Below are 26,142 nucleotides of genomic sequence, written 5' to 3'. Positions count from 1 at the left end.
GAGGAAACGAACTAGCGGCTAAATAAACCACAGATTTCGATCTAAATTACAGTCGTCGACGTACGAACCAACTTGTATGATTGGGGCTGTTTGCAAACGGAGCAGTGCACATTTGAAAGGGGGTTTGGACTGTGCCCCCCCAACAAAAGCCGAGCTGAAAGAGTTCTATGTAATTTCCAGCGACACTGAGGCCGGTATTGAATTGGAACTGAAAAAAGCCATTTTCCACTATCGCACCGCGCAGATCACGACCATGGTGGCGGTGGCCAGCACAGTCGGTTAGCCGTGGCCCTTTTGGGCCGCGCGTGCCTTGCCGGTTGTTATCGGGAGCGTTACTTTTTGGTTTGGTGATGGAAAGGTATTGTAATTTATTTTAAAGAAGAACTGAGTTAAGGGAAATAGCCTGAAGTTATGCTAACTGATTTTTTTTAAATTCAGCTTTAAATTGAAATTTCAGTTTTGAAAATTTGTGATTTAGCGAATATGTAACTTCAAAATTCAATTTTTAAGTATTCTACTATAGAAAAAAAAAATTTAGGATTGTCACTTCTATTACGGACTTCAACTTCAATGTACCTCTACAACATTTTCAAAAAAGCTTAAGTGTTTGTGAGTTGCTGATGATACGGGGTAAGTACAATTAGGGTTAAGATCTGTCAACCTGTCAATCTGTTAACTGTAAATTTTTTCAATAGTCGCGTTTTCATCAATAGTTGAAAACGCCTCTATTTCAAAGCGATTTCTTGGAGGTATTTGTCGAAAAATTCCCCAATAAATCCCTTCTAGGTCTCTCACTCCTGTCGATCCCTCAAAAAGGGCACGGCACGAGCCTGAGATGACCGTTGTCATCGTCGTTCCGAGCACGACCCACAGAACACCGTTACGGCCTCTCACCGTCCCAGATTGCAGCCAGGAACTTTAATTGAGTTCGACCAGACCGGTGTACGGCCAGATCCTTCGCCGGGGGGTTCGTACCTTCTAATGAATTGCGCGATATCGGCGGCATAACGCGAATCTAATTTAAAAATTAATTTCCCCCACCTTTTTCTCGTTTGGCCCTTCGGGCCACCTTTGGAAAGTGCTTCTCCAAGTGGTCCCGTGAGCGATAGAGCGATGATTGTTAAAATGGAAACATTTTCATTGTCCTCAATTTCGAAAGGGATGGCAGCGCGATAGATAGATAACCTGTGTGCCCACACTTTTCCTCATTTCTTGGCGTTCTCGTTATCAACCAATTGCTCAGTTGCAGTTGCTCGAAAGCCAAGGGCTAAATAGCTTCCTGCAGTCGAGGTTGGTCTCGCGAGCCGAGAAAGCGGAGATTGCAATTTGTTCACGCGTCATCGTCCGGATCCCCTGAAGGGTCTCGGGCTGGCTACTTAATACTCGATCTAAGCGGTCTAGCAGCCCGGCTTAAGTCTATTGGTTTATAGATGGTAGGCCGGTAGGAGCGGCGATGACGTGCTAAGCGAGGAACATAATTCTCTTAATTGGATGAGATTTTTACTGCACTTTGGGCTGAGCTCTGCAGACGAGACGGCGCAACAAATCTCTTGTTTTGTTCTGATTGCAATTGAGGTTGTTGAGGTTGCTGCCTCGCGAGTGTGGGAGTTTCGAGAGATTGAAGAGGTACCAATCAAGCGGGCACGGCAAATGCGTGGTACGTGGCAATAAAGTGTAGTTCTGGTACAAGGGACGTGACAGGAACGAACAGCATCTTGGCAGAATAAGGTCTGCAAAGTTCAACAAAGGGGTGTTGTAAATCTCAGAAGAATACATTTGAAGAGATCTTGCATATAATGTATCAAAAACTAAAAGAAGACAACTTGTAAAAAGAAAAGTATCACTTCATCTCACGCAACCCATCTGAATCGTGCAGTGATTAGATAGTTTTGAGGCCTAAAATTACCAATTACACACGAATACTTGAAGACAACTTTCCGCCCTTGGCTAGTCTGATAGTTTGTTGACATATATTTACCTGAAAAGAGAAGAAAGGATAAAAAAGAATCACGTTAGATATGACCGGTTGTCCCACTTTTCGAGAGTTTGTTGACGAACAGACGTCGAGGTGATGGTTGTTGTGTTAAGAGATTCGTTTTTATGGTGACAAAAGTGATCGCTAGTGCGCAGGCGTTACGTTTTGTAATTAGTCGATGTCTTAAAAACGGCATAATATTTTTACAAACTTTTTGAAGCAATTTATTTGTCTTCTTCCAATCTACAAATAGCTTCAAAAAGATTTCAAAAATATCATGTCGTTTTAGAGTAATCGAAGAAATACAAAACGTAACGCCTGTGCACTAGGCGAGATTTAACTGTACTTGATCATTCACTGTTAATTTTTTGCACAGCTCTAAATCTAATACTTTACATGTGAGAAAAGTCATTCGTCGATGGATACAGTAAAGAATTTATTGTTACAAGGAAATATAGATCGAACGTCACAGGCGTTACATCTTAATTAACTTTGAATTATAAACGTCAAAATCGTTAAAAGCCAAAGTTTGACTTCTTTTTTAAACGTAAATTATTAACAAGATTGATAGTAAATTCGATCCCCACACTAAATCTTGGGTTGAACGTCACAAGCGTTACCAACGAATATTCGGATATTTCTAATATGAAAATTTAATTTGCTGATGTTCAAAATATGAATTCGAACTACGGAAAAATCATTTAAAAATCAACGTCACAAGCGTCACAAACACTCAAATTCTAGCAAATATCTAGAAAAGTATATTTTTAAAAGTTATTCTCGAGAATTCTAACTCTTCAATGAAAGAAGATCGAGCGTACGTCACAGGCGTTACACTGGAAATATATTTAAATTGTTAACGTCACAACCGAAACAAAACAACAAATTTGCGTTGTCGTTTCAAAAAGTAAAAAAAATACCTGTAACAACGATCACTCAATAGAAATCTGAGTCGAACGTCACAAGCGTCACACATGTATTCTTCCACTTCCTTAGACTAAATCCAACGTTCCAATTGCACTTCTAATTAGCCCAATTCTCTGGAACGACGCAACGTTTTGAAGCTTGCAAAAATATTGTATGGTTTTAGAGAAATCGACGAAATAAAAAACGTAACGCTACCGCGTAAAAAGCGATTTCTTTGTATAAATCGAACATTACAGGCGTTACATCTTAATTGAGTTAGAATTATAAACGTCACAATCGATATGAAACCAAATTTGGCATCGCTTAAAAAAAAATTATCAAGATTTGGTATGAACTCAATTCTCACACAAAAATCTAATTTTAACGTCACAAGCGTTACCAACCAAAAATGTTCATTTGGCATCCACTGGCATAACATTGGATATTTCTACGATAAAGATTTGAAATTGGTGATGTTCAAAATTCAACTTAAGACATTTTACAAACAATAGAAATTAAACGTCACAAGCGTCACAAACACTTAAATTCTAGAAAATATCAAATAAAAGTATATTTTTGAATGTTTTATAGAGATCTCGAACTGTGACATGAAATGAACGTCGAACGTCACAAGCGTTACACTTGTAAGCAATGAATCAGTAACGTCACAAACGTTACAAAAAATGATGAATAAGAAAATTAAAAAAATAAAAACCTAATAATAACGAAAGATTGCTGTGTAGAAATCTATGTCTAACGTCACAGGCGTTACTCACTTCCTTAAATTAAATAAAACATCCAATTGCACTTCTAATTAGCCCAATTCACTCATCCAAAAAATCCCGTCACCCATTCTCTTCTCGACAATCACCAGACCCGTTTTCTTCACCAGCTGGCCTGACCTTCACGCTCGACAGTGCATCACTGCTCGACAACTTGTCGTGCACAATCACACCTTCAAAAAGCCTACAACAGTCTTAATCGATTCCACCACCACCACAATCGATTAGCCTGCCAATCGATCCGTCCAGTCAAAAAACGGAATCGTGTGTCACCCAGTGAAGCGTTTCCAAAGGAAGGAATTGTCGTGACGATTTGAACCAGTGTAAACCGGCTCGGAAATTGATCAGTTAATTTTTTTTCAAAAGGAAGCGAGAAAATCGCTATTTCGTGACAAACTATTCCAATTTAGGCGTCTGGCCCAGCGCTGAAACTGGAAATAAAACTCCATTTCGAGTTTTACCATGCGTGTAATTCTCGCGGCAGTTGGAGAACCTAATTTTGAGTCGCAACGGAACCGTTAGATCTGAAGTGGACTTTTTTTTGGAAGGGTCGACTTTTTGATAAATGGCTGCGGGTCACAAAACAAATTTCTAGGTTTCTAGTTTCGGTTGTGGAAGCGCTTCGTGCTTTCATCATCGATAATTACTGGTTTTTGGAGTTTGTGGTTTGCACCTGAAACGGTGCCAAGCGATGACGAGGGTGAAATGTGCGCTGTCAGCGAGCGTAGAATTCTATGCGGTTTTTGTCTAGTTTGACATAAGCATAAGAAAAGAAAATCACACGAAGTCACACAAAATCACACAACATAAAACATAGTCACACAAAATCACACAAAATCACACAAAACCACACAAAATCACATAAAGTCACAAAAAATCACACAACATCACACAAAATCACACAAAGTCACACAAAATCACAAAAAATACTACAAAAAATGGCTCAAATTTCCCTCCGTGCCACTCAAGGCCAACCTTATGTAAATGCGTTTTTAATCGTCCAAACCGCAGCGGATAGTTTTCCCCTGCGGCCAGGACTATCTACACCTTCGATCCACCCCCCTTCTGGACACGAAAACCTCATAAACCACCACCAAACGCTATGTTTTAGGGCAGCCGTAATCGAAAACAGTAATTACGTAACTCTTTCGAGGTCCGTTTCTAATCTATACTTAACCTAGAGAAACACCGCCGCCGGTCGATTTCCACCCTTCGAAGAACTTTGTACAAATTTGGCTCCCTTTTTCCGCGTAAAGCAGCTCGATATCGAGCAATTAGTTAAGGTTTGAGTCAATCAAGTGAGTTCGACGACCCTTCAACGAAAACAGAAGTTCCGTTTTATTGGGCCAATCTGGGGTGTCCTTCCCCCTTTTCGAAAAACATAGGTTTTATCTCAAAAAACACAGAGAAATTCAAACCTCGAACAGATGTCGGCGTTTAAAACGCGCCGCTTTGTTTGTCCAAAGTTGGTCGTCGCGACGCCTCGTCATCATCGCCGGGCAGTTTTACTGTCTGACAATGAATTGAGCCTAATGTGTGCGTGGGGGTGGATGGACGGATGGATGGGAAAAGTGCCACATGAATTACCACCAGCTGGTGAAGAGGGGGAGAAGAGTCTAATAAAATGCAAACACGCAGGGAGGTTTACATACGGCGTCAGTTTAATGGATGCTGATGACCAAATGTTGGTGATTCCCACAGTAATGTGTGTTTTGATGGTGGAGAGATTTTTTTCTGAGAATAAAAGTTTAACTTAGTTTATCGAGCAACTTGAAATCTGATGATCGAAAGATTCAAAGATCCAAAGGTTCAAAGGTTCAATGGTCCAAAGGTTTAAAGATCCTAAGACCAAATATCCAAAGGTCCTAAGACCAAAGATCCAAATACAGTCAAAACTCGTATAGTGCACAGGCGTTACGCTTTGTATTTCGTCGATTTCTCCAACACGGGATAATATTTTTGCAATCTTTTTGAAGCAATTTGTTCGTCTTGTTCCGTTCTACAATTAGCTTCAGAAAGATTGCAAAAAATTATGTTAAAACATAACCTAACCTAAAACTAACTTAATCTTACCATAAACTAAACCAATCCTTGAATCAAGGGGTATTCAGATATAGCACATTTTTCCCTGAATTTCAAACATTTTTCTTGAATCTTCTGATCCAACATTTTAACTTCTGCTAATTCATGAACCTCACTTGATCTTGTCCAGCCAGGAACATTCAAAACCATTTTGAGTACCTTGTTTTGGACACGCTGGAGCTTCAATTTATGAGTTCTAGCGCAACACTCCCAAACAGGTACTGCATACTCAATAACGGGGTAAATTATTTGTTTGTAAACTGCTAACTTATTTTTCAAAGATAGCTTTGATTTTCTGTTAATTAAAGGATACAAACACCTGATGAGAATGCTGCACTTGTTCAATATTTTATCTACATGCTGCCGAAACAAAAGTTTCGAGTCAAGTATGAGACCTAAATAGACAACTTCCTTTGACCAGGGTATCGAAACATCATTCATTTTAATCAAAACATCATCCTTTGGGACAAATCTGGCCGATTTGGAAAGTGGAAAAATGATGGTTTGAGTTTTGGCTGCATTAATGCGAATTTTCCAGTCGCCAAAGTATTCGGAAAGAACGTCAAGACCCTTCTGAAGACGGCCAACTAAATATCTGGTTATTTTACCCTTATAAATAACGGCAGTGTCATCAGCAAAAAGTGACAACACACCATTACCAGGAAGAGTAGGCAAATCAGATGTAAAAATATTGTACAGAAGTGGGCCAAGAATACTTCCTTGGGGAACCCCAGCATCAATGTTGAATAATCCAGAAGCAATCCCATTCAGAAAAACCTTGAACGATCTCTCCGAAAGATAGTGCTGGATAATTTTGATAAGATACATTGGAAAACCGTATAAATACAGTTTATGTATCAAACCATCATGCCAAACATTGTCAAAAGCCTTCTCAACATCCAACAAAGCCATAGCAGTTGATTTAGACTCAAGCTTGTTCTGCTTGATGATTTTAGTTACTCTCGTAAGCTGATGAGCAGTATTATGTCCCTTTCGGAAGCCAAACTGCTCGTTCAAAATTATATTATTATCGTTGGTAAAATCCAAAAGCCTTGAATAGATGACCTTCTCAAAGAGTTTGGACAGACTACTCAAAAGACTAATGGGGCGATAACTTGTTGGCGATGTTGGATCTTTTGAGGCTTCAAAATTGGTATGACTTTGCCCAGCTTCCAATTGGTGGGGAAGTAACCAAGTTGCAAACATTTATTGAAAATATTGGCTAGATGTTGAAAGAACTGATCACTCTGTTTTTTCAACACCAGATTAAAATGTTATCAAAGCCTGGAGCTTTCATATTTTCATTTGTTTAACTGCAACTTTGACTTCCTCACCAGAAACATGGGAATCTGCAGGAAATTCAAAGGTAGAGTCATTGATTGTTGAAATACTATTGGCAACTGATGTTTCTTTACGGCTGGTCATGGAAGCGCCAAGATTATGTGAACTAACAAAATGAAGCCCAAGTGCATTTGCCTTTTCCTCGGATGTAATCAAAGGAGAATCCTCAACAATAAGAGGAGGAATAGGCTTTGGTTTGTTTTTAAGAACTTTTGAAAGTTTCCAAAATGGTTTTGAATAATTCCCAAGCTGGCTTACATGTTTTGAAAATTCTTGATTTCTGATATTGTCAAGTCGGTCTTGTATGATTTTGTTCAAATTGTTCACTGAAATCTTTTGTCATAGTCCCCAGTCCGTTGATATTGTCTCCTATAAACATTCCTAAGTCTAATCAAGTGTTTAGTATCTACGTCAATATCAGTTACCTTAAAATTAACAGGAACCTCTCGAACGTTGGCAGCCTCTGCTTGGTTGATAGCCTGCTGGATCACCTCCAGCGAACGATCAATATCGGCAGAAGTTTCCGGGTGTTGATCATAGTCGATGTTGCTGTCGACCACTTGCTGAAACTGCTGCCAGTCAACGTTGTGGTAATCTTTCCGGGTTGGTTGCCGCTGCGGAGTAACGGAAGCTCCAACCTCCACAACCACCGGATAGTGATCAGAACTCAACTCTTCAAACACCTCAGGATGAGCCACGTTCTCAGCCATATTGGTAATGAAGAAGTCGATGATTGAGTGATTCCCAGACCGAGCCACCCTCGTTGGACGATCCGGACTCACAACGTTGTAGTATCCGTTTTGCAGATCGTTGTGCAGAATCACTCCGTTCCGATTCCTCCTGCTGTTGCCCCAAACTTCATGCTTCGCGTTGAGGTCACCAGCGATGATGTACTTTGCGCTCCGCCGTGTCAGCTTCTGGATATCGCCCTTCAGTTTTGCTGCTGAACCATCTCTGGAATTCACCTGACGTGGGCAGTATGCAGCAATGAAGAGTACTGGGCCAACCGAAATGGGAATTTCCACCCCAACAGCCTCGATGATGTCCAGCTTGAAGTGTGGCAGCCGGCGTGGCTTGATGTCACGATGAACAGCGACAAGCACACCTCCTCCTCCAGAGGTGGTCCTATCGAGCTGCGTCGCGATCTTGTAGTTTTGCAGATAAACTTTTTCACCGGGCTTCAGATGAGTTTCCGTGATGGCGGCTACGTCGATCTCCTTCTCGCGAAGAAAATCCACCAGCTCTAAATTCTTCCTCCTAATGGAGCAAGCGTTCCAATTCAGCAGCTTGAGGGACCTACGATCCATACTGGATGACGAACGAGGTCAGCACTTCAATCTGCTGGGTCTTGGTTTTGCATCCACGCAGTGCAGCGGACATCTGTTTGAAAATATTGAGGAGTTCGGTTGAGGTGTAAAGATCATTACCATTTTCCTCAACTGCTGGTTCTTGGGTTGGTCTTGGCTCCTGGCTGAAGCCCGGTGGTGGCGGTCTCGGCTCCTGGCTGGAACCCGGCCGTGGATGATTCATCTCAGCTCTCTTCCTGGGATCCAACGGCAACGGTGCCAAGTTCGGGACCTGGCGTCGCGGTTGAAGAGGTGGGAAATTTTGCTCCACCAGGGCTGGAGGAGTTCTACGACGCTGAGGCTGATTCTTCGTCGATGCTTGCTGCCGAATTTTCACGAACTCAGCTCTCTTGGGGCACTTTCGGTCGGTTGACGAGTGCTCACCGTTGCAGTTGAGGCACTTCACCAGCGAATCTTGGATGCACTGGGATGTGATGTGCGCATCGGTACCACATTTGGCGCAACGACGCTTTAGGTGGCAGTTCTTACCTCCGTGCCCGAAGCCCAGGCAGTTGAAGCATTGTGTGACGTCACGATGCACTGGTCGGTATCGCTCCCACGACACGATAATGTTGAAAACCGCTCGAATTGCCTTCAGCTCAGGAAGCGTCGTCGATCCCTTAGCCAAATGCAGCAGGTAGAGCTGGTCACGGTACTTGATGTCTTTGTTGCGTCGGCTCATTTTGTGCACGGCCAACACATCCAGTTTCAAAACTTTTAGCTCGGCAGCTAATTCCTCCACTGGCATGTCGTACAGACCTCTGACGACGATTTTGTACGGCTTATCCATGGCGACATCATGGGTAAAGTACTCCGCCTCGTTTTCGGTCAAGTAATCCTTGACCAGTTGATAGTGCTGCCTGGATTGCACCAGCACCTTAAATCCGTCCTGACACAGACGAATGTTGCCTAGGACTTTCCCAGACTTGATGAGTTCAACAAGCCCCGCACGAAAGTCGATCGTTGCTGCTGATTGCCGCACATAAAAAGGAGGCAGTTTCTCCTTTCGCTGTTTCACTTCATTCTCCTTTGCTTCCGCTACCTGGTCCTCGTCAGGCAGTCCAGCAAACTTGTTGTTCTTCAATAGCTGCTCCTCGTGCGACGAAGAGTTCTCCTCCTCCTCATCCATCGGTACAGTACCGTCGCTCTTTTTCGTCTTTTTGCTGTTCGATGTCACTTCCAAAAGCACCTTCCTTTTGGAAATCCCCGGTTTTGGCCATCAGTTGAGGCCTCAACCTTCCTTTTGGAAATTCCCACTTTTTTGCCTGCTTGAGCCGCAGGTAGGGCAATATTGCCGGCGTTTTGCGCCGGGACGCGACGAGTCATGTTGATTCAGACAACCTTCACCAACGAATGCTCGGATAACAATGCAAAAAATTATGTCGTTGTTGAGTAATCAATGAATTACAAAGCGTAACGCCTGCGCACTATGCAAGGTTTAACTGTATGGGTTTTGGACTTGACCTTCACCGATTTGGACCAAACTTGGAGGGAACGTTCATCTATCGATAGTTAACAGAAATCCCAAGTTTGGTGCTGATTGGACCATCTCTCTTTTATTTGACACCGCCTTCTTTTTTGACGATTTTCAAAAAAAAAATTCTTTTAATCATAATTTTGCAACTATTTGAGTAAAAGACTTTCTACAGGTTACATTTTATAGAAAATTGTCCAAGGAATTCAATAAAAATAAAATTTTAACCGTTAAATGCCTCCTAATATTATATTTTAACGTTTTAAGTATTAAAATTCAGTTTCGATCAACTCCTCATATTTTTATTTTTTTTAAATTTTATCATCATCGTGTTCTCCGGACAATTTTACACAATAATCAATGTAAACCTCAAACTAAAATGAACTATTGTCGAGATACAGCGATTTTACAGAAAAAGTTTAATTTTGCGCAACACTCGGTCCTATGAATTCAAATCCGAAATAAAATCCTTACAAATAAAAACCGAACTATGCGGGATTCATCGTTTTTTGTCTACTTCCGAGTGCTGCGCAAAATCAAACTTTTTTCAGTAAAATCGCTGTATGTCGCCAATATTTCATTTTAGTTTGAGGTTTACATTGATTATTATGTAAAATTGTTCGGTGAACACGATAGTGATAAAATAAAAAAATAAAATTATAGGGAATAGGTCAAAACTTAATTTTAGTACTTAATAAGTTAAAATATAATATTAGGGTCATTTAAGGATTAAAATTTTATTTTCATTGAATTCCTTGGACAATTTTCTATAAAATGAAACCTGTAGAATGTCTTTTGCTCTAACAGTGGCAAAGTAATAATTAAAAGAAGAAAAAAAGTTTTTTTGAAAATCGTCAAAAAAGAGGGCGGTGCCAAAAAAGAGGGATGGTCCAATCAGCACCAAACTTGGGATCTCTGTTAAATATCGATAGATAAACGTTCCCTCCAAGTTTGGTCCTAATCGGTGAAGGTCGAGTCCAAAAGTGTACCCAGTTGACCTAGAATGACCCGTATCCAAAGACCCAATGACCCAAAGATCCAAAGGTCCAAAGGTCCAAAGGTCCAAAAGTCCAAAAGTCCAAAAGTCCAAAGGTCCAAAGGTACAAAGGTCCAAAGGTCCAAAGGTCCAAAGATTTGAAGATTCAATGGTCCAATGATCCAAAGGTCCAAAGATTCAAAGATTCAAAGATTCAAAGATTCAAAGATTCAAAGATTCAAAGATTCAAAGATTCAAAGATTCAAAGATTCAAAGATTCAAAGATTCAAAGATTCAAAGATTCAAAGATTCAAAGATTCAAAGATTCAAAGATTCAAAGATTCAAAGATTCAAAGATTCAAAGATTCAAAGATTCAAAGATTCAAAGATTCAAAGATTCAAAGATTCAAAGATTCAAAGATTCAAAGATTCAAAGATTCAAAGATTCAAAGATTCAAAGATTCAAAGATTCAAAGATTCAAAGATTCAAAGATTCAAAGATTCAAAGATTCAAAGATTCAAAGATTCAAAGATTCAAAGATTCAAAGATTCAAAGATTCAAAGATTCAAAGATTCAAAGATTCAAAGATTCAAAGATTCAAAGATTCCAAGATTTCAAGAGATCCAAGTATTTTCAGTTCTTAAGATTTTATGTTCCAAGTTACTGAAGTCAATTATTTAAAAAAAAAAGAGAATCGTACAGTAATTTTACCTACTTTCACTTCAAACTGCACAATTCTTTTAAAACAAAAAAAATCTCATCAAAAAACGAGGTCAAGGCAAGAGGCCAAACAAGATCGCACTCTTCTGCACCTTTCTTATCGCAATTTCAGCGCCAGTCAATCACTTTTTTCTTTTCTTGATCGACTTCGAACTTCAAAACCAACCCCAGCGCATCAATCATTTCGTGAGATTTGCCCACGAGCGCGCGCACGCCTCCAAATTATGCACAATTTCACCCTAGTTTACGCTGGCCGCAGATTGCGGTTGGGGCTATGTTTTATGCAAATTTGGGGTGCACGCGACCCGTTGCAAAATGCATATCACTTTGCGCGCGAGTTGTTGACTGCGTGAAACGATCGCGGAATTGAGTTTGAATAAAATTTAAATCAAATTTAAACCGCATAATTCAGTTTGGGGAGATGTCGTTTGGAGAACTGTGAACACAGTGAGGGTTGAAAGATTTTGTTTGTTTTTTTTTTATCTCAATCACACATAATCACACACAATCACACACAATGGCAAAAATTCTCAAATATTGATAAAAATTTGCACAAAATCTCACAAATTGTCAAAATTCAAGAATGACCAGTATCAAACAAAAAGAAGTATTTTTTTCTGAAATAAAACAAAACAAATATCCCAAAATTTTCACTCTACTCTCCACAAACAAAACCCAACTCGTTGACTCGTAAAATCGCGAGCTCACGAGTGTGAGCAGAAAAGCGCGCCCTCGTACGTCAATTATTCTAATGGCACTAGCGCGCTGGGTTGCCAACTTTCCTCACTTTGCATAAATCTTTATTAAAATATTAGGAGCTCCACACAATTGACTATTCTTCTCGGGGTTCGAGCAGGAATCAGCCAGCATCATTTCAACGATCATCACAAAGTTGCTTCGAAAAAAAAGAGCCGGTATGAAGTCATTCTGGCAGCAATATTTGATTAATTTACGATTTCCTAATTTCAGTTTTTTTTGTGTGTGAGGGAGAGGTTAAGCCTCTCAACTCGATGACGCACTTTTTTTTGGGCTCGTCTGAAGATTATCTCACTCGCAGAAATAAAATTAACATAAAATGGCTTCCTCTTGGTGGAATTTACGATGTTTTTTTTTCTTTATTTTGGATGGTGTCACAAATAGGATCGTTTCGCACGATTGACGAGAGTGAAGGGGAGATTTCAGATTTGGGCGAAAGTTTTCGCACTTTTTTCGGTGAGAAGATTTGGTGCGAGTTTTTTACTGGTCAGTTATATTTTAGAGTTAATAAAAATACTCTTTTATTGCCTCCGGTTTAAAACAACCGTGCCATCTGACACACAATAAAAAAATAACTAAAATTAATAAACAATCACACACAATCTCACAAAGTGACACACAATCACACACAATCACACATAATCTCACACACTCACAAAAAATCACACAAAATCACACAAAATCTCACAAAACCACACACAATCTAACAAAGTCTCATATAATCATACAAAATCACACACAATCACACACAATCACACAAAATCACGCTAAATCATGCAATCATTATATTTAGTACAAAAACTTCACAATCACAATATTTCATACTAAAAAATCACAACTAGAAAATAACCTAGTGCGTCCATTCCGGGAATTCTCGCGACAAAATTCCCGGGATTTTTCCAAAACCGGGAATTCCCGAATCTCGGGATTTGTTATATTTTGTCCCGGGAATTTTGGTCTGGAAATTCAGCTTAGGTAGTGGAAATAGATGAACAGTTAAAACTCAAGGAGTTATTAGACTACGACAAACAAAACAATTTTTTTTGACATTTTAGCAGTTTGCTTGTTATGTTTCTTTGTTTGCATTTGTTTGCAGAATCTCCAGCCTGCATACATTTGCCTTGTTTGCGAGTTTGCTACACACAATTTCGCTAGCTTGGGAAACTGTCAAACACAAAAGGGCGAGTTTGTTTCTTTCTTTGCGATAGTCCTCTAGAAATCGATAAGAATTTTAAAGCATTGAAATTTTTACTTAGCATATATCAGCATACATTTAGCTTATAAGTGAAAATTGTTAAAACTTTAGTTTACAGATCCGTAGAATGTTTGGCGCTTTAAATATTTTCTATTCAATTTTATATATTTTTTAAGAGAGATTGATTTAACTATACAAAAAAAAGAACAATTAATTAAGACAGCTTTAAAGCTAAATTCGTTGCATGATGTTCTATTTTTTTCGGTAATAACAATAACAGAATAAAAAATAGTTCACCAATTTCCAAATTTATTGCTCTAAAATCTCCTGTACCTATTCAGACTGTAGTCCCTATTTTTCCCAGTTGGCGGCAGTGACTCAGAGATAATTTGTTAAATATTTGTTATAAAAAAATATGAAATTTTAAACTTTCCTAAATTTTTACATAGACTGGCATCATTTCATTTGTTGACGTTTTTTTGTTTATATTTAAAAAGAAATTTATTTAGCTTCTCTAGTCATGTTATATAAACCAATAAATAAAAAATATATTTATTATAGACTTTTTTAATTTGATGATTACGTTGGATTAAAAATTGTGGTGTATTTTAAATCCAAAGCAGAACAAAGAACTTTTTTTTTTTAGTTCCTGTTAAGCTATCGAAAAACTTCTATCCTTGTTAAGATTGAAAAATATAACAAATGCAATAAAAACTAAGAATTTAAGACTGTTTCAAAAATTTCCCCGGATCCCGAGAATTCCCGGGATTTAGAAAATATTTTTCCCGTTTCCCGGGAAATTCAAAACCCGGGAAAATTGGACGCCCTACCTTCCATCAACCAAGCCAATCTCGTTGCAAATTTTCGCCACAGGTCAGTAACGGATTCGAAGCCCGGAAGCCATCCACTTGGCATCAATCCACGTGCTAATTGCCCCCCTTCTCTCAATATTTTTCTCTGTTTTTATGAAGGTTAAGTTCTCCCCGACTACTAGGATGACTCCTCTCCCTGTGGGGTCTTCTTCTCGCAATTTAGTGCCGATTTAAGGGGAGCATCATCGCGCGCTCAGCTGTCCATTTAGACACGGAGGGAAATCGGATTTTTGTTAAAGTGTGCGAAAAAATCTCGATTATCGAACCGCTCACTGATTCAACCAATTAACTTTCTCGCGCGAGTCTTTCTCTTTTGTAGTGGAAAGTTAAAAAAAAAAATCAGACAATCCTTAAAAGGAGCAGTAATTGAGTGACAATTGGGCGGATTTTTTGTTTCGAGTAATTGAGCTTAATTGATCGCAATTCGCGTTGAGAGCGCAAAGTGCCGGTGAAAGGTGACAAGATGCAATTTTTTCCGGGTTATTTAATGCAGCGAAAGTTCAACCGCTTTTGCGAAGTTGATCTTGACCGGTTGATAACACAAACACATGAGAGGGAGAAACAGTCTGTCTTTTCAAATGAATGAATCGAAACGTTTAAAAATGTCTTAAAAATCATTTAATTTTAACAAATCAACAAATTTTCTAGTTGAAATAACAACTTGTTTGTAAAATTTAGCTCTTTTTCAATTTTTAGAAAAGTTAGTATGATCACAGCGAAAAGCTAAACAAATGTTAACAAATGCAATGAAAACGGAAAAGGGCATATAAAACATAAACATAAATTAAACTTCTTCTTCCTTCTCCTCCCAAGGGGGATGTCACTCTGAGAGCGAAGAAACCAGCACTCGAGACTGTCGTGTCGTAAATTGGTTCAATGAAAGTGTACAAACTAGGCATCGCGGGATGATCTTTCTCCTCGTCTTCCCGCTACAGAGACACGTTACGGTTTCGCACCCAAGGGCACACATTTTGTGCGCGGGGTGACGACAGGAAGAACGGAGAGTTCTATTTTGAGGCGTTGTACACGATGTAAAGAATAAGCAGCAACAATCTGGAACTCGCGCAGTTCATTAAACTTGCCACGAACGGAACAATATAACGGAAACAGGAAATTTATTTGGTGTGATCGGATCACCGGTTGTGGGGTTCCGGGAAGGTGAGTGGAACGCGTGAGTGATTTGGAGGTTGTTATTTTCGAATCACGCATTAACCACACAAAATCACACAAAACCACACGAAACCACACACAATCACACACAATCACACAAGGTCACACAAAACCTCACACATTCACACAAGGTCACACACAGTCACAAACAATCACACAAGGTTGAAATTTGGTCGAAAAATCAACAATGACAATTAAGAAGAACTTGAGGTTGGGTTTTACAACCCCAATTTAATAAAATATTCAAAAATTATAATGAGAACCACCATGTTGGCAAAACATTCTAAAAAATGATACAATTCAATAATGAGAATTTGATGCTTCTCCAAACAAATCACACACAATCACACAGGGTCACAAACAATCACACAAAGTCACAAACAATCACACAAGGTTGAAATTTGGTCGAAAAATCAACAATGACAATTAAGAAGAACTTGAGGTTGGGTTTTGCAACCCTAACTTCAATAAAATATTCAAAAATTATTATGGGAACCACCAAGTTGGCAAAACATCGCAAAAAATTAAAAATTCAATAATGAGAATTTGATGCCTTCAGACTTATAAAAGCCAGCATCACAAACCAACCATCCAACAGTCCCTCAAGATGTTCCTGCAGCGCTTCTTCCGCAGCAACCTGGACGTCCTACCCGTCGGTCTGCAGACCATGGAGCTGATCGGTCTGTGGGGCGAGGATCGCCGCCAGGTGGCCAAGTTTGGCGCGATCGCGTCCTGGATGACGCTGATGATCCTGATCCCGAAGAGTACCCTGGAGTACGGCGGCGAGGGGTTCGACTCGTTCGCACGTGGAACCGCCGAGCTGATCTACTTTGGGGACTTTATCTCGTCGATGGTGATATTTGCGCTGCAGCGGGGATCGTACGTGCGGATGATTAACATTTTGCAGGATTCGTTTAGGAAGTGTGCCGGGGAGGATCAGCCGGAGAGCTGTCGGAAGGCGATCGTGGATTTTAATTGGAAGATTTTTCGGTATTCGAGGATCTACGCTTGCTTCATTGGGAGCTGCTTGATCTTCTACGTGCCGCTGCCGATGACGGCGACGTTCTTCAACTACTTTTCGGCGGCTGGGAATGGGACGGAGGGGGTCGAGTTTGTGCTGCCGTTGGAGAACAAATTTTACTGGTTGGACACCAGGAGGAACATTTGGCACTACGTGATCTACATGGTGCTGCTGGTGCCGGCGGTGACTGGATCGGCGTGTTTGAGTACGGTCAAGGGGACGGTACTGTTTACGATCATCCGGTATGGTGCGATGATCTTCGAGTTGGTTTCGCTGAAGATCGCCGATCTTGGGCGGGGTGAGAATTTTGAAGAAGGGAAGGAGGAGTATCGTAGGAAGCAGTTGGTGGAGATCTTCGAGCTGCACAAGACGGCGTTGGAGTACGCGAAGCTGCTGGAGAATATCATGAGTTTTATTCTGCTGTCGCAGTTCGTCAACTGTATGCTGATCTCGTGCCTGATGATGTTTTATATCTCGAGTGTGAGTAGGAATGCGTGTTGAGGGATCAAAGTTCAAGTTTATTATTAATGTTAATTGTACGGACAGACCTACGGCCCGAACGTCGTAAATATGGTGATCTTGTTTGCGGTTCTGATGGTGGAAGTGTTTGCGTACTGCTTCAGCGGAGACGAGCTGAGCTCGAAGGTTTGAGTCTTTGAGAATACTTTTAATAGCAATTAAATCGGCTTTACTACTTTTAACAGGCAGCCGAGGTAGCCAACTCCGTGGCCATGTACCCGTGGTATCGAGAGCCGGTCACCGTGCAGAAAGAGCTCAAGCTGATGATCCAGCGAGCGCAGAGTACGATCGGGATTACGGCCGGGAATTTTTACTACGTGGACATCAAGCGATTCGGAGTTGTCGTCCAGACGTCCTACTCCTATTACTTGATCCTGAAGGAACGGTTCAACGCTTGATCGCAGCGTGCCCTGCGAGATGAACCAATTATGTAGAAACATGACAGACATGGCAGAGTCCGCGCCTCTTAGCAAAACAGAAAGTTTCTCTCCACTAATTATGTCATATATCACAGCCCGGACAGATAACCCAGGTAGAAAGCAAGATTTATTGCCCAGCGCAGATTTCTCCCACCTCTCAAGATCAACAAATTTATGCTTGCAAAAAGACTCGCGCGTCAAGGCATGCTGGGACGACGGCCGTGCATAGCAGAATAATTAAAACCGTTTTCTTCCAGCGTCGCTGTTGCACTGTAGACCCGTGAACCAGGGTGTGACTTAAGTTATGAACCCTTTCGGGAAATCTAGGCGGGATAATGGCTTTCTTTGCAAATGAAGTTAATTTCGCCAATCTGGATTGAGCTGTCGTAAACAAGGGCCTGAACAAGGGCGTACTTGCAGTACTATTCAGCTGAAATTTATGTAATTTGACAACTCTCGCCTACTGCGGCGGTCAATAAACCGTAATTACCGCCTCGAAAGTGAGAGTACAACGACCGCGGCCAACCCTCCGGGAACAATCGACGCCGCTGTGTTGTCAATTCATACGGCGCGCGCTCGCGCACACAAATCCGTTCCAAACAATTAAATAACTATCATTTTTGTGCGCAATCCAAGCAATCTGCATAACTGACAGCTCTAACAGTAATTTCGCGACCGCGCGCGCACTTTTGGGCGGCCTACTGCGACGATGACACGCTGACGTCATCGCGAAGGTATTGCCGGTTGCAGTCGAAATAGAAGCGCGTCATCGCGCGTAGCGCGGCGTTGTGATCATGTCGCTTGGCCTAGACGGCGACTGAAGAACAAGAACAACAGAATTATCGTTAATGAGAAAATGTTTTCGGGCTAATAATAACAGCGCGCAACGGATGTCGCGGCGAGTTGGTCAATGGCTGAATGACGGAATTTTCCGACACGATCGTCAGGAAGCGTTCGTGACCTCGTTCAACGCGGGGATTCGTCATCGATTTTCCTCAATTTTCGAGAATTCTGCAGAACAGAGTGACAGAAGCACCTGATTCGAAGTATCACCAGATCAATGATCTCGATTTCGCTATGCGAAATTGGTTCTCGAGCTACCGCCGGCTTCGCCGGCGATGACCGTGCGGAATTTACGCGCGGAACGTGATTTCGACAACTCTGCGTTTTTTTGTTGCGGTTTCTTGAATTTTGCCATTATGGCTCGTTACAAGTGGTGCCATTTTTTTTGTTTCACAGGTTGCGTGACGAAGGTGAGGTAGGGCGACGCTCTTCGGTCGCGGGTCGCAAGTTTCGCGATTTTTCTTGATGGAGGAGAGGCCAGGAGGGTGATTTAATCAAGCTGTTGTCTTAACTCACTCAGCTGTCCAAATTGGCTGGGGTCGTCGACGAGCGGGGAGGCGCAAAAATTAAGTTGTTTTATAAGGTAGAGATAGTGATATACGACATAAAGGTTTATTTATTTTATTGCGAAGTCACGTAATCCATTGTTTTGACGCGATATCTGGATCTTGGAGGGTTGACAAAAAAACGTCTGTAATTATGGATCTGATTAAAAATGACAAAAAATTTACCGTAAAAACCGTTTCCGCCCTAAACCAGTCTGTCGTTTTAAACAAGATGTTCAATTTCATCAAGGTATGATAGATTTGGCGCTCAGAACACGCTCCAATCGACAGAATTGAATTTAAATGAATTTCCTGCCAATAAATAAAATTGTAAATTTCGTACAAAAAATAAAAGGGTGCGCATGGTTGCTTAAGGAAATTCAATAGCATTCAAATTTTAAACTTTAATTACAAGCAGGAAATTCACTAAAATTCAATTCCATCGAGTGGATCGTGTTCAGGAAGGCCAAATCTATCATACCTTGATGCAACTGAAGCGTTTACTGACGTGGCTTGCTAAGAATGCCAAACATATTATTTCGAGTGACCTCGATTCCGTTGACAAGTAGTCTAACCTAAAATTAAGGTCTCACGGACAAATGTTGATTCCCAATGCATTTTGGAATTCTGGAAGGTTCCAAGATGATAATTTCCGCCCTAACCTACAAATTAAAAGTCACGCCTTCGCAATTTCCAACATCCTTTAAAAACTCCAAACGACCTCAAAATTGCAACAGTCGCCATGTCCCCAGCCATCCCACCGGACCTGCAAGTGCTCAAGTTCCCCCTGCGGATGCTCCGCTTCGTCGGCCTTTGGGGCGATCGTCGCGAGCTGGTTCGCTACGCGTCCGTCGTGCTCTGCATGTCCGTGGTCCTGATCATCCCGAAGGCCGCCCTCGGCTCCGGCAAGGATGGCTTCGACTCGTTCGCCCGCAACACCGCCGAGCTGATCTTCTTCACCGAGGTGTGCGTCTCGATCGGGATCTTCGCCAGCCGGCGGGGCTCGTTCGAGCGGTTGGTCGAGGTGTTGCGGGAAACGGTGTTGATGTATGAGGACGTGGAGTTGCTGGGAGAGATTGCGGCGTTCAACCGGAAAATGGAGCGGTTCTCGAAGAGCTATGCGGCGTGGATTGGGTTTTGGGTTGTGTTGTATCTTGGGATACCGATGATCTTCACCTGTGTGAAGGTGGTGTTTCCGGGGGAGGGTGATCGCGGGGATTTTATGTTGATCGCGGAGTTGCAGTAAGATCTAGATGTTTAAAATGAAAATTTTGAACTAAAAGATCAAATTTTAGGTTTTACTGGTTGGACATTCGCCGCAACCTGCTGGACTACGCGATCTACCTTGTGTTCTGCTCGATGGCCATCTTTTGCTCGTCATACCAGAGTACCTTAAAGGGAGCGGTGATATTGGTCAGCATTCAGTACGGAACGAAGTTGTTCGAGCTGGTTGCGATGAGCATCGACCGTCTGGGAAACGTTAAAGAAGAGATTGCGCGTAAAAATCAACTCCGGGAGATCGTCAACCTTCACAAACTAGCATTTCAGTACACCAAACACCTGGAAGACACGGTTTGCTTCATGATGATCAACCAGATCCTGAACTGCATCCTGATCTGGTGCCTGATGATGTTCTACGTGTCAACGGTAAGTCATTCAAGAAGTGATCATTCGCGATCTTATCCAAAAATCCCGCCCTGGTAGAACTTTGGCCCGAACGCAGTGTGCGTGATCATCTTGTTTGCGGTTCTTATGGGCGAGATGATCGCCTACTGCGTCAACGGATCCAAGCTGGCAGAGACGGCCGCCGCAGTTGGCCATGCCGTCTATCGCTACCCGTGGTACAACGAGCCTACCGCGATGCAAAAGGACATGCAGCTGATCATCGAGCGGGCGCAGAAGCCTACTGGGATCACGGCGGCCAAGTTTTACTTTGTCAACATTGAACGGTTGGGGCTGGTCGTGCAAGCGTCGTACTCGTACTACTTGATACTGAAAAAGCGCTTTTAAGGGGACTTGCTGGCTCTTACTTGTTTATTCACACACCGTTTATCACTAATTACTGTTTGGTAGAAGGTCTTGAATTTGACAGCATAAATATTGGTTGAAATTCAGATAAACTTGACAAGGTTGCTTTGATGCAAAAGGACAAAACTCGCACATTTTTCAACACAACTTGTTACTCACGAATCTCAAATGTTGGTGAAACCTCCAGAAAGTGGCTGATATTTACCTGCAATAAAAGAAAAAGAAATTAACATTAGTTATGCTTTTCACTCCAGAAAACCACTAGAAATTGACTCCCACTTCTATTACGAACAAGAAGACATTGAAAATCGAAAACCTCAAAAATTCGTTCCGGAAATCTGCCGTTTGCGGGAAACGCAATTTTCGAACCAAGCCTTCACGCCAGACAGCAAAACCCGCCGAAGGGGAGTATCGCAATTTCGCCAAACAAAGCCCCCAGCCGAAAAAAGCGATACCACGAGGTTACTCGAGGCCAGGCCTCGACGTGCGGTTGGCATGACCCAACAAACTTCGTGAAGCAACCTGTTTGGGGGCCGCGTGCAATAGCCGGCTACACACACACACACTGCCAATTAAAATTCAATTTTCTCTATCGATATTTTATATACAACATTTTTTCCAGCCTTTTGCTTCGCGCTTCAGCTAATTTCCTCCTCCACCAACCCACCCACCCGGTACGAATCGGAAAATCGGACTGCCGGTGATTCAGCAGAACCTCAAACTTGGCCGCGGTCGATAACAACAAAACGGTTCAATCGCGCAATAAATATGGAATATTTGCTCCGTTTTCGAGCTCTCGTGTTCAATAATCGAAGCAAGCCGGGAGTCGGTTTCGAGTTACTTCGCACCTCCCTGCCAAGGCCTGCCGGTCATTCGTTGCACTTGGAGAGCCAACTTGGATGAAGTTCAATGAATCGCCGTTGAGGACTCAATGCTGCCGACTTGGAGAAGAACATGGTCATTACAAGCCACTTTTTGCTGGGGGTTCTTGATGCAGTAATCGATTTCTACAGGCGTGATGAACTTCGGTAGACTTCGAAGCTCTTAAGCTCACCTGTTCAGAAGGCCACTCCCCGCTTCGCGGCGATCACGCCCCTAAAATTGCGATCTTGACCTCGACAAGCCATTCTTTTGACCTTAAAAACGCCACACCAAAAACACCAAATAGTCAAACTGCGGTCAACCGGTTCCGTTCCCACCGCTTCTAGGTCGGTACCTCCTGCTATACCAGCTTTGATGGGACGTGAAACTTGAGACCTAATTTGCGACCAACACCACGTTTTTTTCTGTTGTAAAATATGCATCAAATTTTACTATCACACGGGTGTAAATGTGGCAAACAGCAAAAGCGACAACATGTTGCATGTGAGGTAAAACGTGGAAAACTGGTTCAGCTGAGTTTTTTTTTTCTGAAAGAGAGGGAAACCTCCCTTTCTTTGGGTGATTAGGGCAAGGTGATTGATGCATTCACCTGAACTCATAACGGAATTATTTATAATGTAAGTTTTAATAGCTAATCGCAATAATTTTTATATCATTTTTAATGTTTTTTTCTGATTTTATTGAAGGGTTGTTGTTGAGGTTATTTATTTTTGTTCAGTTTACAATTCATAAATATTTTTCTAATAATTTAACAAAGATTATTAATAACAAAAAAAAACTCTTAAAATATCCCTTCCTCCCGATATCTACAAACTGGTCTGGCGGGCGCCGTTAATAGCCAAAGACTTGTCGCTTGTCTAAATGTTCTAGTATCTGCGATCTTGGAGTTTTATCCTTTTGGGGAAACGCCACTAGACCGTTAAAGCTGTTCGTTAGTGCTGATACATTATTACTAGTTGTGGTTTGGTTGAGCGTTTTAGCAGAATGCATTACTGTGAATACAAAGAGACGAGTTGTTCCTTTTAATTCCGCTATATATTTTTAATATCTTGACAGATACGTATTTCGTCTACTACTTGCAGACTTCATCAGTGATGATGAAGTCTGCAAGTAGTAGACGAAATACGTATCTGTCAAGATATTAAAAATATATAGCGGAATTAAAAGGAACAACTCGTCTCTTTGTATTCACATTAATTACAATCATGTTCAGCAACGGCTTAAGTTTAAAAACTTGAAGAAAAAAAACTTTTATGATGGATTTGTAAAGGCATAAATTTAAAGATCTATCAAACGTAGGAGCCCAATTTTTTTGAAAAAAAAGTCGGAAATAACAAAAAAATAAATTTAGGGTACGATTTTTGAATGTTTTTTTTTTCAATTTAAAAATTGGGAAAAATCCGTACACCGTTTTTTTTAAATAGTTTTCATCAATACCAACAAAAATTCCTGCAAAAGATACAGATTTTGTATGGACAACTGCCAAATTGCTACTGAATCGTTTTAATTCGCCATGGATGTTGATATTATGCATGCAATATTCAAAATAATATTAAAAAAAAAGCAGATTCGATTATCCCAAGGCATCAGAAAAATTTCACTTCGGATAATCGAATCGATTTTATCTTTGTCTTATTTTTGATGTCGAGCTTTAATAAGACCCAACTACTTAACTACTTCAAAGTGATTAAGAATTTTAAAATCCAAGATGGCGACCAAAATGGTTGTTACGAAATATTGAAAAAATGCATTTGGTAACTTTGAAGGCAATAAACCAATAAATAGTAAAGAAATGAAAAAATGCGATTTTTTCATAATTCGATTATCCAAAATTCTATACAAACCTTGGGATGATCGAATGTTCGGATAATCGAATGTTCGGATAATCGAGCCTTCGGATAATCGAACTTTGGATAATCGAATATTCGGATAATCAAGGCTTTGGGACAATCCATAAACCACGTGAACATTTTTTTTCTCTAAATTCAAGACCATCTTCCTTCTCACTTGTGGACAATTGTACATACAAAAAAACTTTTTTGTATGGGGCGTACCCCTGAAGTGTCCACGTGGTTCATGAGTGGGCTCTTTTGAGACAAAAAATAAGCAATTTCAAATTAAAAAAAAAACCTCATTGATCATAATTTTACACAAATATTTGTTTAGAAAAATCATTAAAAAAATCTTTTTTAAGGAATTATTTTTAATTGATCATATTAAAAAATAATGAAAAATTTGAGTTTAGTAAATTTGATCAAAATTGTCTTCCAGGATAACTTTCTTGTATTCTAAAATTCAAAAAAGCAAAAATATCCATGCATAAAATCGCATGTAAGAAAAGTCACTGAAGTTTAATACTGCATAGTCAGATTTTTTGCACACACAAAAAAAAGTTGCTACCGACGCGATTCAAACCTAGCTCTCACTAACGAATACTGGTGCCTTATCCCGCACGGCTACCAGACCGTTGAAGAGTGCAAAGAACGTTAATATGAGCTTGTCATTTCAGTCTTGTAGTTTTCCCATACTGATGGCTTACATATCTTTGAGTGTAATATTACAAAAAACTTCATAAAATCATGCAACATGAATTTTATCCATGCCTTTACACGCAGCTTTTGCTGCACGGAGAAAAATTAGTTCCCAAAATCGTAAACAAGTGATAATGATATTTGAAACCACGAAAGAAGTGTTTAAATTTCATGAAATGTTTTTCAAAAACGTGTAATTTGAAAATTTTGTTCGTGGTTGCCAATGTCGTTAACGTTTGTTCATGATTCTGGGAACTTATTTTTCTCCGTGTGTCTATAATACCTTTCTAGTTTTTTTTATTTTACACGATTTATTCCAAGACTTTTCCCCCGCACAAAAACGTACTTTCGTCGATAGTGAAATTACTATCACACCTGCCTGCCTGTCTGCTGATGATGTGAGGAGCATGTACGCTATGGAAAGTGAACCGATTTATGGCGTTCGTGACGTTTATGGGTCGCACTTTGCCAGGCTATGTTGATGAACATTTTTGCTGTCTTCTCGCCTTAGCCTGCTAGTCAGCCTATAGTGAGCGGCATTAAACTATCAATCTCGTTTGATGAATGCACCCGCAAGCCGCGGCCACCACGTGTAAAAGTTGGCGCGAAAACATGCTGCTTTTCACCAAATATAGCTGTGTTTGCGGTGGGTTGCTTGGATGTTCGTCCAAAAAAATCGGTGGGGCAAAAAGGTGGAATCATATTTCATGGCACGTACGCTGCAATTACTCGCGCACTCTTTGATTAATCACTCTGTGGGGGGTGGAGGTGGGGTCAGCGGGGTTGCAATTGCGTGCGGGGGTTTTGCAAAAATAATAAGCCTAAATGAAATTTTCGCGAAAAAAAAAACTTGCTGTTGGCAAAACATTCGCTCAAATGTTTGGAACGCTTTTTTTCGCTGTTCAACGTGCAATATCGTATGACATACTCATTTTTGCTTCAACTCTGTTTGTTGTTGGTTTTTTGTTGCTCCAACCTTGAAGAGTTTGCTTTCCTTTCCTTCATTAGCCGCCGTGTGCGCACGTAAGTTGAGCTTTTTTTGCGGTTGGCCAAGTTGAGGCAGCACAATTTGCATGGTCTGCTACCGACAATACTGCTGCTGCAGCAGCAGCAGAACCGTGTGAAATTAAGCGATTTTACGTGCTGCAAAGTTGTTGCAAATTTTGGAAAAATGTTTAAATTTGCCTAATTATCTAAAATGACTTGAAATTTGCAAATAAAATTAAAATTGATTAAAGTCAATTTACCGTTAACTCGAATAATTAACTCCTACAGATCTGGCAACCCTGCACAAAGTCGCAAACACCTGAAAACTTCAACCAACCGGCATTTTTCAGATTCAATCAGCTTCCCATGAAACGCAAAAGCCTCTAATTTTCGCGAAACGACCGACTCATTGCCACTGATGGATCATTCATTTTCTTGGATCTTTTTTTTTCGCACGATTTTTACGGACATCCACCGCGATTTCTCGGACCAAGGTCGTCGCGTCGTGATCAATACGGTGGCGCTAATTAGGAGATGCCGAAAAATGCCTCAATTTCCGCCGACCCGGTAACCGGGCGGCCAAGGTCGTCGCGGATTGCACCGGGAAATGTCTGTTGGTTAAATTTGTTGGGTTTGTTGAACGGCAGAGTAGGCCATGAGCAGTGGCGATGCCCTTCTAGTTGGTTGGATGAGATGGAACGGATCAAATTTCTAGTGATTTTTTAGAAATGTCAAAACACAAAACGCAACTGCAAAAGAGTAAATGAAATG

At 40.9% G+C, this 26,142-nt stretch overlaps 2 protein-coding genes across 2 annotated transcripts in view; one reads left to right on the top strand and one right to left on the bottom strand.

Moving 5' to 3' along the window:
• The window catches only part of LOC6052980, a 321,821-nt gene that overhangs the window by 163,079 nt on the left and 132,600 nt on the right, over positions 1 to 26,142 (bottom strand). The gene's annotated exons all lie outside the window — the stretch shown is intronic.
• LOC6035762 (putative odorant receptor 85d) lies at positions 19,686 to 21,206 on the top strand. The gene is made up of 3 exons (XM_001845835.2): positions 19,686 to 20,185; positions 20,239 to 20,590; positions 20,648 to 21,206. Exons 1-3 carry the CDS (start codon positions 19,686 to 19,688, stop codon positions 20,951 to 20,953), a joined length of 1,158 nt encoding a protein of 385 aa, XP_001845887.2. The 3' UTR covers positions 20,954 to 21,206.

Source organism: Culex quinquefasciatus, chromosome 2, assembly GCF_015732765.1.
Source record: "Culex quinquefasciatus strain JHB chromosome 2, VPISU_Cqui_1.0_pri_paternal, whole genome shotgun sequence".
NCBI lineage: Eukaryota > Metazoa > Arthropoda > Insecta > Diptera > Culicidae > Culex > Culex quinquefasciatus.
Note: the sequence above shows the minus strand (reverse complement) of the source record. Positions and strands in the feature narration are given on the sequence as shown.

Coding starts and splice junctions, on each gene's coding strand:
- LOC6035762 (XM_001845835.2), top strand. CDS start 19,686: ATGTCCCCAGCCATCCCACCGGACCTGCAAGTGCTCAAGTTCCCCCTG. Junction 20,186..20,238: donor ATGTTGATCGCGGAGTTGCA/GTAAGATCTAGA, acceptor ATCAAATTTTAG/GTTTTACTGGTTGGACATTC. Junction 20,591..20,647: donor TGATGTTCTACGTGTCAACG/GTAAGTCATTCA, acceptor CCGCCCTGGTAG/AACTTTGGCCCGAACGCAGT.